Source organism: Suillus plorans (genome assembly GCF_016647745.1).
Source record: "Suillus plorans strain S12 chromosome Unknown HD556scaffold_3, whole genome shotgun sequence".
Classification (NCBI taxonomy): Eukaryota; Fungi; Basidiomycota; class Agaricomycetes; order Boletales; family Suillaceae; genus Suillus; species Suillus plorans.
The window spans coordinates 1-11,269 of record NW_024537387.1 but is presented as its reverse complement, the minus strand read 5'-3'; the positions used below and the strand labels follow the sequence as shown (position 1 = coordinate 11,269).

Here is an 11,269-nt window from a genome sequence, read left to right as displayed (position 1 = left end):
AATTACATATGAAATGCAAGGACCAGCGCCCCGCTTTACGGATAGGAGTCATGCTTTGAGGCATAGGGTCATCCCCAACGGACGATGATGGATTGGAAGAGTCTACGCGAGATGCTATAAAGGTTTGAACCTTGCGCTCGCACTTAGCTAGAACTGATATCGTCCGGCTTGGCAAAGACTTGTTCAGTTCCACTAGACAGCGTGCGAGCATGAAGCAGTATGGTTCAAAGCGAATAGTCCCTTCAAGACAACCGCGGCAGTCCAATGTCTCCGGCAGGTATATGGTAGCCAGTCTCGCATCCCTCTGGGTCGCTTTCGTTACAGCACCTCCAGATAAAGTCCTCCGGGTACGACCGGGGATCGCACCGTTTGTGCCGTTCAACATCTTTTCGGAGGAACCCTATCGACGAAGAAAACCATAATTAAGACAAAAAAAATCCTTGAGTATAAATCTCAGACCTACCTGGATGATAGCAGCATTCGAACGGCCCGCGCACCGCGTTCATGTCGAATTTTTGCCCGCAATTTACGCAAATATCCCAGCGTGGACGCGGTCTGACATCCACGCTCACCTCGGATTGGATCTCAGGGACATCCTCGATATCATTGACGTCCCAATTAATCACCGAACAGGCGGATTTCCAGCTGGGGCAACTCCCAGAGTCTGTTGACACACTCTCTAGGCTAAAGGAAGCTTCGGTTGAGTCCGCATCAGACCTCATGTCAATGTGTGAGACCTCCGAGATCTCCTTTGACGATGCCTTCAAGGAGTCAAGCGATTGGACAAGAGACCATCGTAGTTCAGGTATCTCGTCGGCGAGCTGAAGGACGAGGGCGCGTAATTGTTCGGGAGATGCTGCTTCAACTGAAGAGAGCAGGTGTTCATGGAATTCTGGGTCTTCGACCGTCAACAGACTGTGCCCCACCTCTGTCACATCAAAGTCCACCGGTAAGCTGTCGATAACAGATTCCGGGAAGTCCAAGGAGCAAGGGTGAGACCCAGAGGGAGTGAAGAAGCGTGACAAGCTCACAAAAGCCGACATCGAGATATGGTTCCAGCTGAAAGGTGATAAGTATAGAGAACGGTCGTAAAACAACCTTAAGCTTCAGGCTTCCGACTTCAAGTTGCCAAAAGGCTAAAGCTGTGCTGGAAAATTTCGCTTGCGCCATTTATTACGTCTCGACTCCGAAGCGGTGTCACCTTCAACTGCGAGGAAAAGCATCATTTCGTGTTTCTGGAGTGGTTTCAAATCAACCAAAATCTTCCATGAAAATCAAGGGGAGGCAACTTGGAGAATCAGAAGGACAAGTTATTCGGATAGTAAGTGACTAGTACCGGGTACTCCCGATGCCGATTCCGAGTCAGGTGTCTAGCCTGAGGTTGATCTAGATTCTACAAACAGGTGACTATGCGTCTAGCCCCAGCTAAGTATATATGATACTGTCAGTTCCAAGCAAGTCTACAGTACCTCCATCTGCGACTCTCGTGATGAGGCTCAGGTTCAACGTGACGCCACTGCGCTGCTAAGCCAACTTGAATGATGGCCTTCAATGCAAATTTACCCTGCCCATGCAGTCACGGTCTCCCCCGCGATCACTTGACAAGGGTTTTACCGTGTCTCTCCTTGCTACATGAATACACGAAATGCAATTCCGTCTGGTTTACTATAGAAGCATGGCTCATCTGGGTTGATGGCAAGTCTATTATACTAGGCTACTCAGTTTCGAATTCATTTCACCAACACCATCATCACTGGCACTGCCAAGCAGTTGAAAGGACCGTCCTTCGGCCCCCTATCAATAGCCACAATACTGGACATCATGGGACGTACTTGCTCAGCGTTTACGTATGCCTGTGACCCCTGTGTGGTATTTGTATGATTTTATGTCAATGCGGCTAGTCTCGTATTCAGTTCTGACAGCCTCTTTTTCCGATTCCAGTACTACTTCGCGACCGCTGGTAAGTAATGTCTTTAAACACTGACGTCCGTTATTAAAATGTGCCGTAGTTTGATCATGGGCTACTTTGTCCCATATGGCAGGGTCTCCGTCCCAGTTCGTGTCATCTGTAGGGTCCGAAGCACTCACATGACTGTTTCTGTACGTATCTGTACAAGTACATAAATCGCACAACTGATAGCTTTCGATAATCTCACCCACTTAGTCGCCCTCAAATGGCTCAAATCCGTCGAGCCTCACAAACTTCCGAAGAAAAACAATCAAGCGAGGGGGAGCTCATTGAAGCAGCACCCCTACCGACACCTCTTCCAAAAACACAGCTGGCAATCCTTCTCCTTGTACAAATGCCCGAGCAGCTGACAGCCTCAGTGATATATCCATTCGTGAACCAGCTAGTCAGGTCAACAGGAATCACGGGTGGAGATGAGCGTAAGACAGGCTATTACGCAGGCTTAATTGTTTGTTGTTTCTTAGCGGACACTAACCCATTACTGACGAAATTATGTTACTAGGAATCTTTGTATTATGCGGTCGAGGCTGTCACGATTCTGCAATGGGGTCGCGTGTCTGACCGAATTGGAAGGAAACCAGTGATTCTCGTTGGCCTTTTCGGGGTTACTTTGTCTATGGTCTCTTTCGGATTTTCGAATCGATTTTGGATGATCATCCTCAGCCGTTGTGCACAAGGTGCTCTCAACGGTAATATCGGTGTGGTCAAATCTACCATGACCGAGATCGCTGACGCCTCCAATGTGGCGCAAGCATTCGCGTGGCTACCTTTGGCGTGGGGCACTGGTTACACGCTAGGGTTTGTTTAGTCGTTGACAATCATGTACGCCGTAAATTGATCTAGTTCTCAAGATTTCTCATTGGAGGGGTCCTCTCGGATCCAGCAGCCAAATGGCCAAACACCGTCGGACACTACCCCTTATTCCATCAGCATCCTTATTTTTTGCCCTGCATCGTTGCCGCCAGCGTATCGACATTCTCCTGGCTCATCACCTTGGTATTTTTCAAAGAGGTACATTGATTCAGCTATCGTATCGCGTGCAGTGCTCACAAAAAGATTTTCCAGCCGATGCGAAGCACTGCCTCCAAAAGTGGGTCCGTGAGCCATAGTGACAACACCAAAAAGTCGCCCGTGCGCGCTGCCACGATCCACTACAAGCCTGCAGACACCCAGATAGACACGCTACCTCACACGCTAGATGAAGCAGAGATTGCCAGTCCAGTTTCTTGTTCTCTTGAGTCTACAAGGACCGACTTTCGCGCCATCCTCATCCCAGGCGTCATAATACCAGTCTTGCACTATGGTTTGCTGTGTTTCGTTGACCAGTGCATGCTGGTACTAATCCCGCTCATGTATTCGACATCACGTTCACTTGGAGGGCTTGGTTTTAGTAGCAACACCATTGGGTTGGTGATGTCGGTTTGGAGTATGTTTAACGGCATGATACAGGTTTGTATGTTTCCGCGATTGTTGCGAAAATTTGGACCAAAGAGGTTGTATATCATGAGTTTCGCCTTTTTCCTCATAACATTTTCCACCTTCCCGTTAATTGGTTATATGGCGAAGCGCAAGATGGAAGCAGGAATGTGGTTGATTATTTGCGTTCAATTCGTTGCATACGTTGTTGCGTACATCCCCTATAGTGAGTTGCCTCCCCCCTCATGCCTGCGTTCCTGACAATAATTATTGTTAGGCTGTATTATCTTATACATCAACAATGGGGCGCCGAGCAAGGACTTGCTGGGCGCAACAAATGGCCTAGCGCAGATGCTGGGTTCCGTGATGCGTGCTGTTGGACCAACAGTGGTATCTTCACTGTTCGCTCTATCATTGGAGAAGAACCTCTTAGGCGGAACAGCCGTATACTGGATAATGTGCACGATTGTCATGGTGATACTGGGTTTCTCGACATATCTGCCGAAAACCCTTACCTGGGCATCGTTATGACACCATGGAGTGGGAATGAGTGATTAGAAGTTACTTGCCTGATTTTTCAGCAGTCTGTAAATCTTGTGTACAAAATAGATTCAGGGGCGACCTTACAAGGTCTAATTGGACTAATACCAGTTAAATTTAAGTGTCAACACCCGTGGTATATTCGATATTGTAGTATATTCCGCGAGTATTGAGGTGAATGACATTGATCTTGTTTGTTCTTGTTGAATCTGGAGGCTGCTGACTAATGTAAATTATTTGCACCCTTTGTTCATTGTTGACGTTCGTACAATGCGGCAGCGAAGTTAGGAACCCTTTCACCCACCCCATATTTTTTTTGGTTCCATACCATTTGTCACGAATGGCGCTGAAAAAGGTTGTTACTATCCGGCTCTGTAATGATGACTCATTTTGATCACACCACACAGACCACAAGGACTCAAATACAATAAATATCCTTGACGATCTACTCATCTAGATAGCTTGAATGAAAAGATGGTAAGGCTCTGAATGTTCCATACGGGCCTTACCACTGCGACGTTCTGCCTTACGAGCGCGTTTCTCCTGGCGTTTCTCAGTCTTAGCCTGCCTTCTCGCGGCACGGCGTTGTCTTTTATCAAACTTGCGGGATGCAGACGACCCGAATTCATGCTGATTGCGGCTCCTGTCATCCTCGGAATCTGATGAGGAAGACGAAGAAGAAGACGAGGAGCTTGAGGCTCGGCGACGGAGGCCATTTGCCGTGCGGAGTTGGCTATAATCACCAAGCGGGGCCGCTCCCTCACGGCCGCTTAAGCGCTCTGACCCTTGCCAGAGAACGGCCTCCATTCTGCGAGGTCCGAAGAAGTACTGAAGAAACGATGGTGAATAGTCTGATGGTATTTCGCAGGACTTATACTGACCTGGTTCCAGTTATCAACGACGTCTCCCGCCGCATTGCGATTATTCGCTTTCATTCGTTTCTCGATGCCTCCAGTCATGAGGAACCCGCCTAAGAATGCAGACATGAGATCATTTCCTGCAATGGCTTGTTGCACTACGTACCAATAAGACTGGCGCCTGTTATAAGGGGTATGGCATTCGATTTGATGCGTTGTCCTGCAGATAACGAACCTGCTTTCTTGATGTCTGCCAGGAATCTAAAGACCTTATAGATCAATCAAAATGGGACGGCCTGATGAAAAGTGTACGGACCGTTTCCAATCCTCCTTTGAGATATCATGCGTCGCAAATGGGTGAACACACAGTTGGCATGGGGGAGCTACCTCAGGGAAGCCTTTGCTCAGCTCCGTTTTTTTTGAGATGAGACACAGGGGAGGGAACTGATCGTAACGCAGATGCTGAGGCGGCTGACGTTGCCACATTGGCGGAGGACCCGTGCTACCAAAGAATGAAGCCAGGGACAACCCTCTACTCTCGCCATTTGGGGAAGGTACACGATCTTGTGGCACAGCGCCTGCAGTCTGGTTGTATGGGCTAACACTGTTGTTTGGCTGATATAAAGGATAATTTGATGATCCTGCCCTGTTATGGTCGTATGGATCCCTAGCTCCTGGGGAAGCCCCCTGGTATGCTGGGCATTCCCCGCCTGTTCGGTCATCATGACCAGTTGCTGGTGGTGCCTGATCTCCTTGATATCCTGGAGGAAGGTGGGATACTGATCCCGGAGGCGCTTGGTATGTTTGCGGCTGAGGGTTGTACTCCTGATACGTGCTATCACGCGGAGCATAAGATGCCTCCTCGGTGTATGCAGGGGGTGAGCCTAAAGGTATCTGGTATTGATTCTGTTGCTGCTGAGGAGCCGGGACAGGGGGCTCCAGATAGGTTCCGTACGGGTTGTTAGATTTGTCATCGGGATAGTGAATCATAGCAGAAATTATGTGGGGATAATTGCCGTACGTCACAGCACATGACAGCGAGATTAACGATTTTATACAACTTGGAGTCAGTACTAGCACTGCCATTTCCGCAGCTCGGAGGTGCGAAGCTTACACCACCACTAGGAAAATGCTGCGCCACTGCTGCGACTGCTGCGGTACCTGCCGTGACGTTCCAAATTTACGCTTAGCAGCAAATTACGACGCTTGCTTGTTGCTTGCCACATATGTTGGAAACTAAACACCAAGTGAGTCTCAGCGATCGTGATAAGCAACGCTATATTGTATGTACCTAAACACCAAGTGAGTCTAGGTACGCCGTGTGTCAGCAAGAACAAGCGTGTGTAGCAAGAGTATACATCCCTCAGCGATCGTGACAAGCAACGCTGAGGTGAAACGTACGCAAGAGAGAGAGAACTTGGAATCCGGTAGATCCGAGACGCAGAGGGACGAAGCGGCCGAAGAACAGGCACGGGAGGACATGTAGAGAGCGAGTGTATCCAAAATGGGTCAAGACGAGCGACGTGGCAATGTCGGCTCGTGCCCTGCTATGTTTAACTTTATTTTATCTTATATCCATGTTCCTGGCGCACTCACCTTATCAGCAAACGCGCCAGTTCCCTAGCATCTCAGTTTTCAATACGAACACTGAGATGTGAGTTATTAGATCGTATCATCCCCGCACAAGTCTAACGTCGAATAGTACTGTCGCACCTTTGTCTAGGTACACGATTCGTTAGTAGAGTTTTCAATACGAACACTGAGATTCGCACCTTTGTCTAGCTCCCGCGCAAACGTCTCGCTATACATCACTTTAAACAATATTGGTGTTCAGCATCTCTACCAATCGCATGAGTGCGCTAGTGAAGTCGTAAGTGTTCGTAAGTGTCCGTAACGCGCATAAGCTATTGAAGCGTTCATTTCAGTCGTTTTGCAGATGCTGGTTTGCAGATGGGCGTAGCTATTTTGACCACCCTTGGCAGCACTTTTCTGTGCTTCCCACGGTCTGTCAGACCCGGTTTCTATGTAGGACCAAACCCATCTCTGAGACAACCCTCTCGTAGGAGGATCTCCCTCAAATCCTCTTGTAGGCCTCGTCAGAGGGTTGGCTCTGGTTGTCCCATGTGGTTCTAGAGAGCCTTTAGTTTGTTACTGTAGGTCCCGCTGCCCTCAAGATCATCTAGAGCCTCCAGCATGATATCGTAAGTCCCACTACCCTCAAGATAATCTACTAGTAGAGCCTCTGGTGCTCCTTGCGCATGTATTATTTTTCCCTTGCCCTGATGATGTAATCTAGAGCCTCTGGCGCTCCTTGCACATGGCTTATGTTTTTACTTGCCGTGACATATCTCACGTGTTTCTACTTACACCTACTATATCATCTTCCCACATGTTCTCTCTCCCCATGTTATGTTTTTGTTTTCATTGTAGTTATGATATTCTAATAATATATATTGCACTCCGGTATCATCATTCTTAAGATTCACAGCATTTTCAAACGTGTTCTGATGCAAACAAGAGCAGGCGTTGGAGCCGCTATAGTGACATTGTCAAAATAAGGAGACGTCAAAACAACAATTCCATAGTAACATAAGTAGGGTATGAGAGGGACACCGCAAGATTAGCACAGGACGAGTTGGGAGTGAGCAAACCATCATAACAATCATCACCACAAAAACACGAAAACAGCACAAGATGAGCAAAAATAGCGTCCAAAAAGAACACAGGTGCACGCAAATTGAAAGAGAATTAAGATGAAGGAGCGCGAGGAGGGTTGACAGGATCTCGACTAAATGATCGTGGCACAACATCATGAGGGACATAGTCCAAAGGTGGAGTATTACGGACACGATCTGTCCATCTGGAATCCCAGTAACGAGTCCTGCCTTGAGGGTACCCATTGTCACGGTAAGTTCCTCCACCAAATGCCTGCCGTTCATCAAAGTCATCACGTCGAGAGTATCCACTCTCACGAGCATAGTCAGGACCAAGTCCTGGACTGTATCGACTTGGGTATGTGCGTTCACGCTCATGGTGAGCATAACGGTCATCACGGTATACCTCCAAGGCCGGAGAGCTGTCTCGCATGGCAAATTCACTGTTAGCACGAGGCTCAGGTCCATAATTGTCATGAGGTTGCAAACCAGCATGGTGGTAATTGCGGGAGTCGCGGTGGTAGAAGGCATCGCGAGGGTAGAGAGCATCATGCTCAGTGATTGGGGTATCTTCACGTGAATGGTGGATCTCATGACGACGCACAGCCTCATGCATGTACCATGGCTCACGAGAATGACTGCGAAGAGGTTGATGAGGATCATGCAAGGTGTCGCGAGGGGCATGATGGGGAGTGTCTTGAGGGTCATGAAGGATATCATTACGAGGCTCACGAGGATTATGAAGAGGCTCACCCTCATAAGGATCATTGCGATGGTTGTGGACAACCTCACGTTGAGGTTCCCATGAGTGGTGTACAGCGTCACCCTCATGAGGGTCTCGCTGGATACCTTCGTCAGAGCCTCGCTGAATACCATTGTGAGGGTCATGATGGACAGGGAGCTCATGATGAGCTTGGGGTGGGTTGGCTGGAGCATTGGCTGGAGCATTGGCTGGAGCGTTGGCTGGAGTGTCATGGAGGTTACGAGAGTCATCAATGGTATGAGGATCCTCGATGGGATTGGTGACTCGAGGTGATTCCTGATCTCCTGCTGGTCCATCATCCTGTATCACCTCCGAAGGCAAGTTCTTCTGTAGCGTTTCCTCAGGGACATTATCTAAATCAGCAGAGATAGCACTCTTCACAACCGCATCTGTCTTCTCACCCTCATCAACTTCAGATCCATCTGAGCGCCTGTACACCATGCGAAGAGCCTGTTTCATTTTACCCTTGGATTCCTTTGTGATTGGGCGTGCTTTTACTAGGGGGTAGATAGTAGACGGTAGATCATTAGATGTTTTGCAAGAATATCTGTTTTGAAAAAAAGCTTACCCTTTGTGCACACGTTAGAGGGACCATCCTGGAGGAATGCCGGTGCTGTAGCTATACACCTTGAGTCAAGTAAAGTTAATTTAAAATAAAGGGTACTCACTCGCAGTCTCAGGCTCTGGCGATGCTGCCACACTTGATGACCCCACTGTCAATGGGGACAGAGGGCCACCCTTCATCGGAGAAGTTGCTGATGTTGGTAGGGCAGGCGTTTTGGGTTGCTTCGGCCGTGCAGCCTTCTCGTTGGATGGGGCTGGCTTCTTTGATGCATGCGACGTGTTCACAGACTTCAATTTCCTCTTCTTGCCGCGTGCTTCTTCATACTCAGAGTCAGACTCTGTGGCGGCATTCTCTCCAGCCGAAGTGAGTTCAATCACCTCACTCTGTGCTGTGGCAGTCGGTCCTGGCTTTGGAGTGACTTTGAGTGGGTGTGAGGGTGGCAGTGTAACGACTTTAAATGGACGCGATGGTGGTGGTGCCGCAGTTTCTAATCGCATGGTGGGTTTTCTGAACTTGCGAGCAGTAGGTACTATTGGATAATCATCATCTGAATCGTCATCGTCATTGGCGTCAGGTGGTGGAGGTGCCTTTGTCACTTTATCGGCCTTCTTAACTTTGGTAGTCGCGTTGCTGGGCTTGATACGAGCTGGGCCGTGGTAGTTAGTGTCGCCATTAACAAACAGTTGTCTAGCACCAGTGTGTGACCAGTCAGATGGAGGCGCTATGCCTGTGATAACGGGCCTCTCAGATGCCATAACGGATGCTGTACATAATATTAGAATTAGAATGTTCTTACAACGAGAATCTTACCTCGATACTTCTTGTCGACTTTGATAACTTGCATGGTTCCTGACTTCAATGCCTCCACGAGCACCGTGATTTCCTTCTGCGTCAGCGCTCCAATGCCCTTATTCTTTGAGTTCTCGTTGTGGGCTTCACCAGGCAAGAGACACCTGTCAGCTGGATATCCCTTGATGCAGAGATTGGCATCAGCAAGCGCGCTGGACATGCCCTTCCAAGGAAAGTTTTTATCCCAGGCACACTTGCCCCCAAGCTGGGCTAGTATACATTTAGTCAAATGAATCAAAAGACCAGTGACACGTTGACATACCGACTTGTTTGATAAGCTCGAGCTTAACCCACTTCAAACCATCATCCCGTCCCTCAGGAGCTTGAGACTGATCACGACCGTTGTTTGGAGGTGAGTGGGGGGTCAATAGGTCACTGTGAGTATCGTCATGGAAGAGCCCCTTCAGTGACAAATTCCGTATTATACGGGCCACCCGACCTACATAATATCCCGTATGAGACGGGCCAGCGGATTATGGGCCCATGTTGTGTATATTCTCGATGATGACGGATGGGCCGGGACACATATTATTTCCGATGGAGACGGGTGGGCCCATGTATGCCAATGATATATATATCCTTGATGTTGACGGATGGGCCGGGGGAATATGATCATTCATGGAGATGGGTGGGCCCATCAGGGTAATATGTAGAGTAGGATATTATAGACAGCTGGGCTGAAGAGAGATGTAAGGCAAATATTGTTATATAGACGGGTGGGCCGACAGGGGTGTATTACATATATGGGTGGGCCGAGGTAGGGGAATATTACATAGATGGGTGGGCTGACGCGGGGTGTATTACATATACAGGTGGGCCGACATAAAAAGTATTACATATACGGGTGGGCCGACGAAAGGGATATCAAATAGACGGGTGGGCCGAGGGTGTGATAAAATATTTATTACATAGACAGGTGGGCCAAGGTGGGGTATAATTATATAGACGGGTGGGCCGACGTAGTATGTATTATATAGACGGGTGGGCCAACATAGGATGTATTACATAGACGGGTGGGCCGAGGGTGTGATAAAATATTTATTACATAGACAGGTGGGCCGAGGTGGGGTATAATTATATAGACGGGTGGGCCGACGTAGTATGTATTATATAGACGGGTGGGCCGACGTAGTATGTATTATATAGACGGGTGGGCCAACATAGGATGTATTACATAGACGGGTGGGCCGACGTGGGGGATAATACATAGATGGGTGGGCTGACGTGGGGGAATTGTACATAGATGGGTACATATATGGGTGAGCCTGGATACGTATAAATGTCAACTTTTCAGTGCAAAACCCCAAACCGAGATTTACCAACCCCCGAAACCCGAAATTGTGGACTGCCGGGTGTCGGGTTTCGGGGTTCGGGGGTCCCGGAACTCGGAACTCGGTATGTGAGACAAAAATATATTTCATACACGGGTAAGTCAATGTGTCCGTCAATCAACTCGATTGTAAAGTATATTTTATTGATCTCCCCAAATTTCCCAAGTTCCGAGTTCCGAGTTCCGGGACCCCCGAACCCCGAAACCCGGCAGTCCACAATTTCAAGGTTCGGGAGTTGGTAAAATGTGTATGGACAGATGAAAGGTTGATTTAAACATTTTTGAAAGATGTCCCATATGAAATGTTAAGTCCCGAATTTTGAACT

The 11,269-nt window shown here is 48.4% G+C and overlaps 5 protein-coding genes across 5 annotated transcripts; 2 read left to right on the top strand and 3 right to left on the bottom strand.

Annotated features, from left to right (window-relative positions):
- Positions 1-242: 242 nt before the first annotated feature.
- Positions 243-1,043, bottom strand: HD556DRAFT_1436872 (uncharacterized protein; the record flags this gene model as incomplete). The annotated part of the gene is made up of 2 exons (XM_041305616.1): positions 243-400; positions 464-1,043. 2 exons carry the CDS (start codon positions 1,041-1,043, stop codon positions 243-245), a joined length of 738 nt encoding a protein of 245 aa, XP_041166301.1.
- A 1,131-nt stretch (positions 1,044-2,174) lies between these two features.
- HD556DRAFT_1226142 (major facilitator superfamily domain-containing protein) lies at positions 2,175-3,916 on the top strand (the record flags this gene model as incomplete). Its single annotated transcript, XM_041297062.1, has 5 exons — positions 2,175-2,417; positions 2,472-2,767; positions 2,821-2,980; positions 3,035-3,611; positions 3,663-3,916. 5 exons carry the CDS (start codon positions 2,175-2,177, stop codon positions 3,914-3,916), a joined length of 1,530 nt encoding a protein of 509 aa, XP_041166300.1.
- A 462-nt stretch (positions 3,917-4,378) lies between these two features.
- HD556DRAFT_1226179 (uncharacterized protein) lies at positions 4,379-5,772 on the bottom strand (the record flags this gene model as incomplete). The annotated part of the gene is made up of 4 exons (XM_041297064.1): positions 4,379-4,753; positions 4,807-4,895; positions 4,949-5,043; positions 5,099-5,772. 4 exons carry the CDS (start codon positions 5,770-5,772, stop codon positions 4,379-4,381), a joined length of 1,233 nt encoding a protein of 410 aa, XP_041166299.1.
- Positions 5,773-6,035: 263 nt separating this feature from the next.
- Positions 6,036-6,986, top strand: HD556DRAFT_470258 (uncharacterized protein). The gene is made up of 6 exons (XM_041310700.1): positions 6,036-6,039; positions 6,150-6,436; positions 6,485-6,505; positions 6,565-6,652; positions 6,708-6,785; positions 6,846-6,986. Exons 2-6 carry the CDS (start codon positions 6,312-6,314, stop codon positions 6,870-6,872), a joined length of 339 nt encoding a protein of 112 aa, XP_041166298.1. The 5' UTR covers positions 6,036-6,039; positions 6,150-6,311; the 3' UTR covers positions 6,873-6,986.
- Positions 6,987-7,530: 544 nt separating this feature from the next.
- HD556DRAFT_1436869 (uncharacterized protein) lies at positions 7,531-10,004 on the bottom strand (the record flags this gene model as incomplete). The annotated part of the gene is made up of 6 exons (XM_041305615.1): positions 7,531-8,696; positions 8,768-8,818; positions 8,868-9,527; positions 9,575-9,823; positions 9,876-9,942; positions 9,990-10,004. The coding sequence occupies 6 exons, from the start codon at positions 10,002-10,004 to the stop codon at positions 7,531-7,533; spliced, it is 2,208 nt and encodes a 735-aa protein (XP_041166297.1).
- Between the last annotated feature and the right edge of the window lie 1,265 nt (positions 10,005-11,269).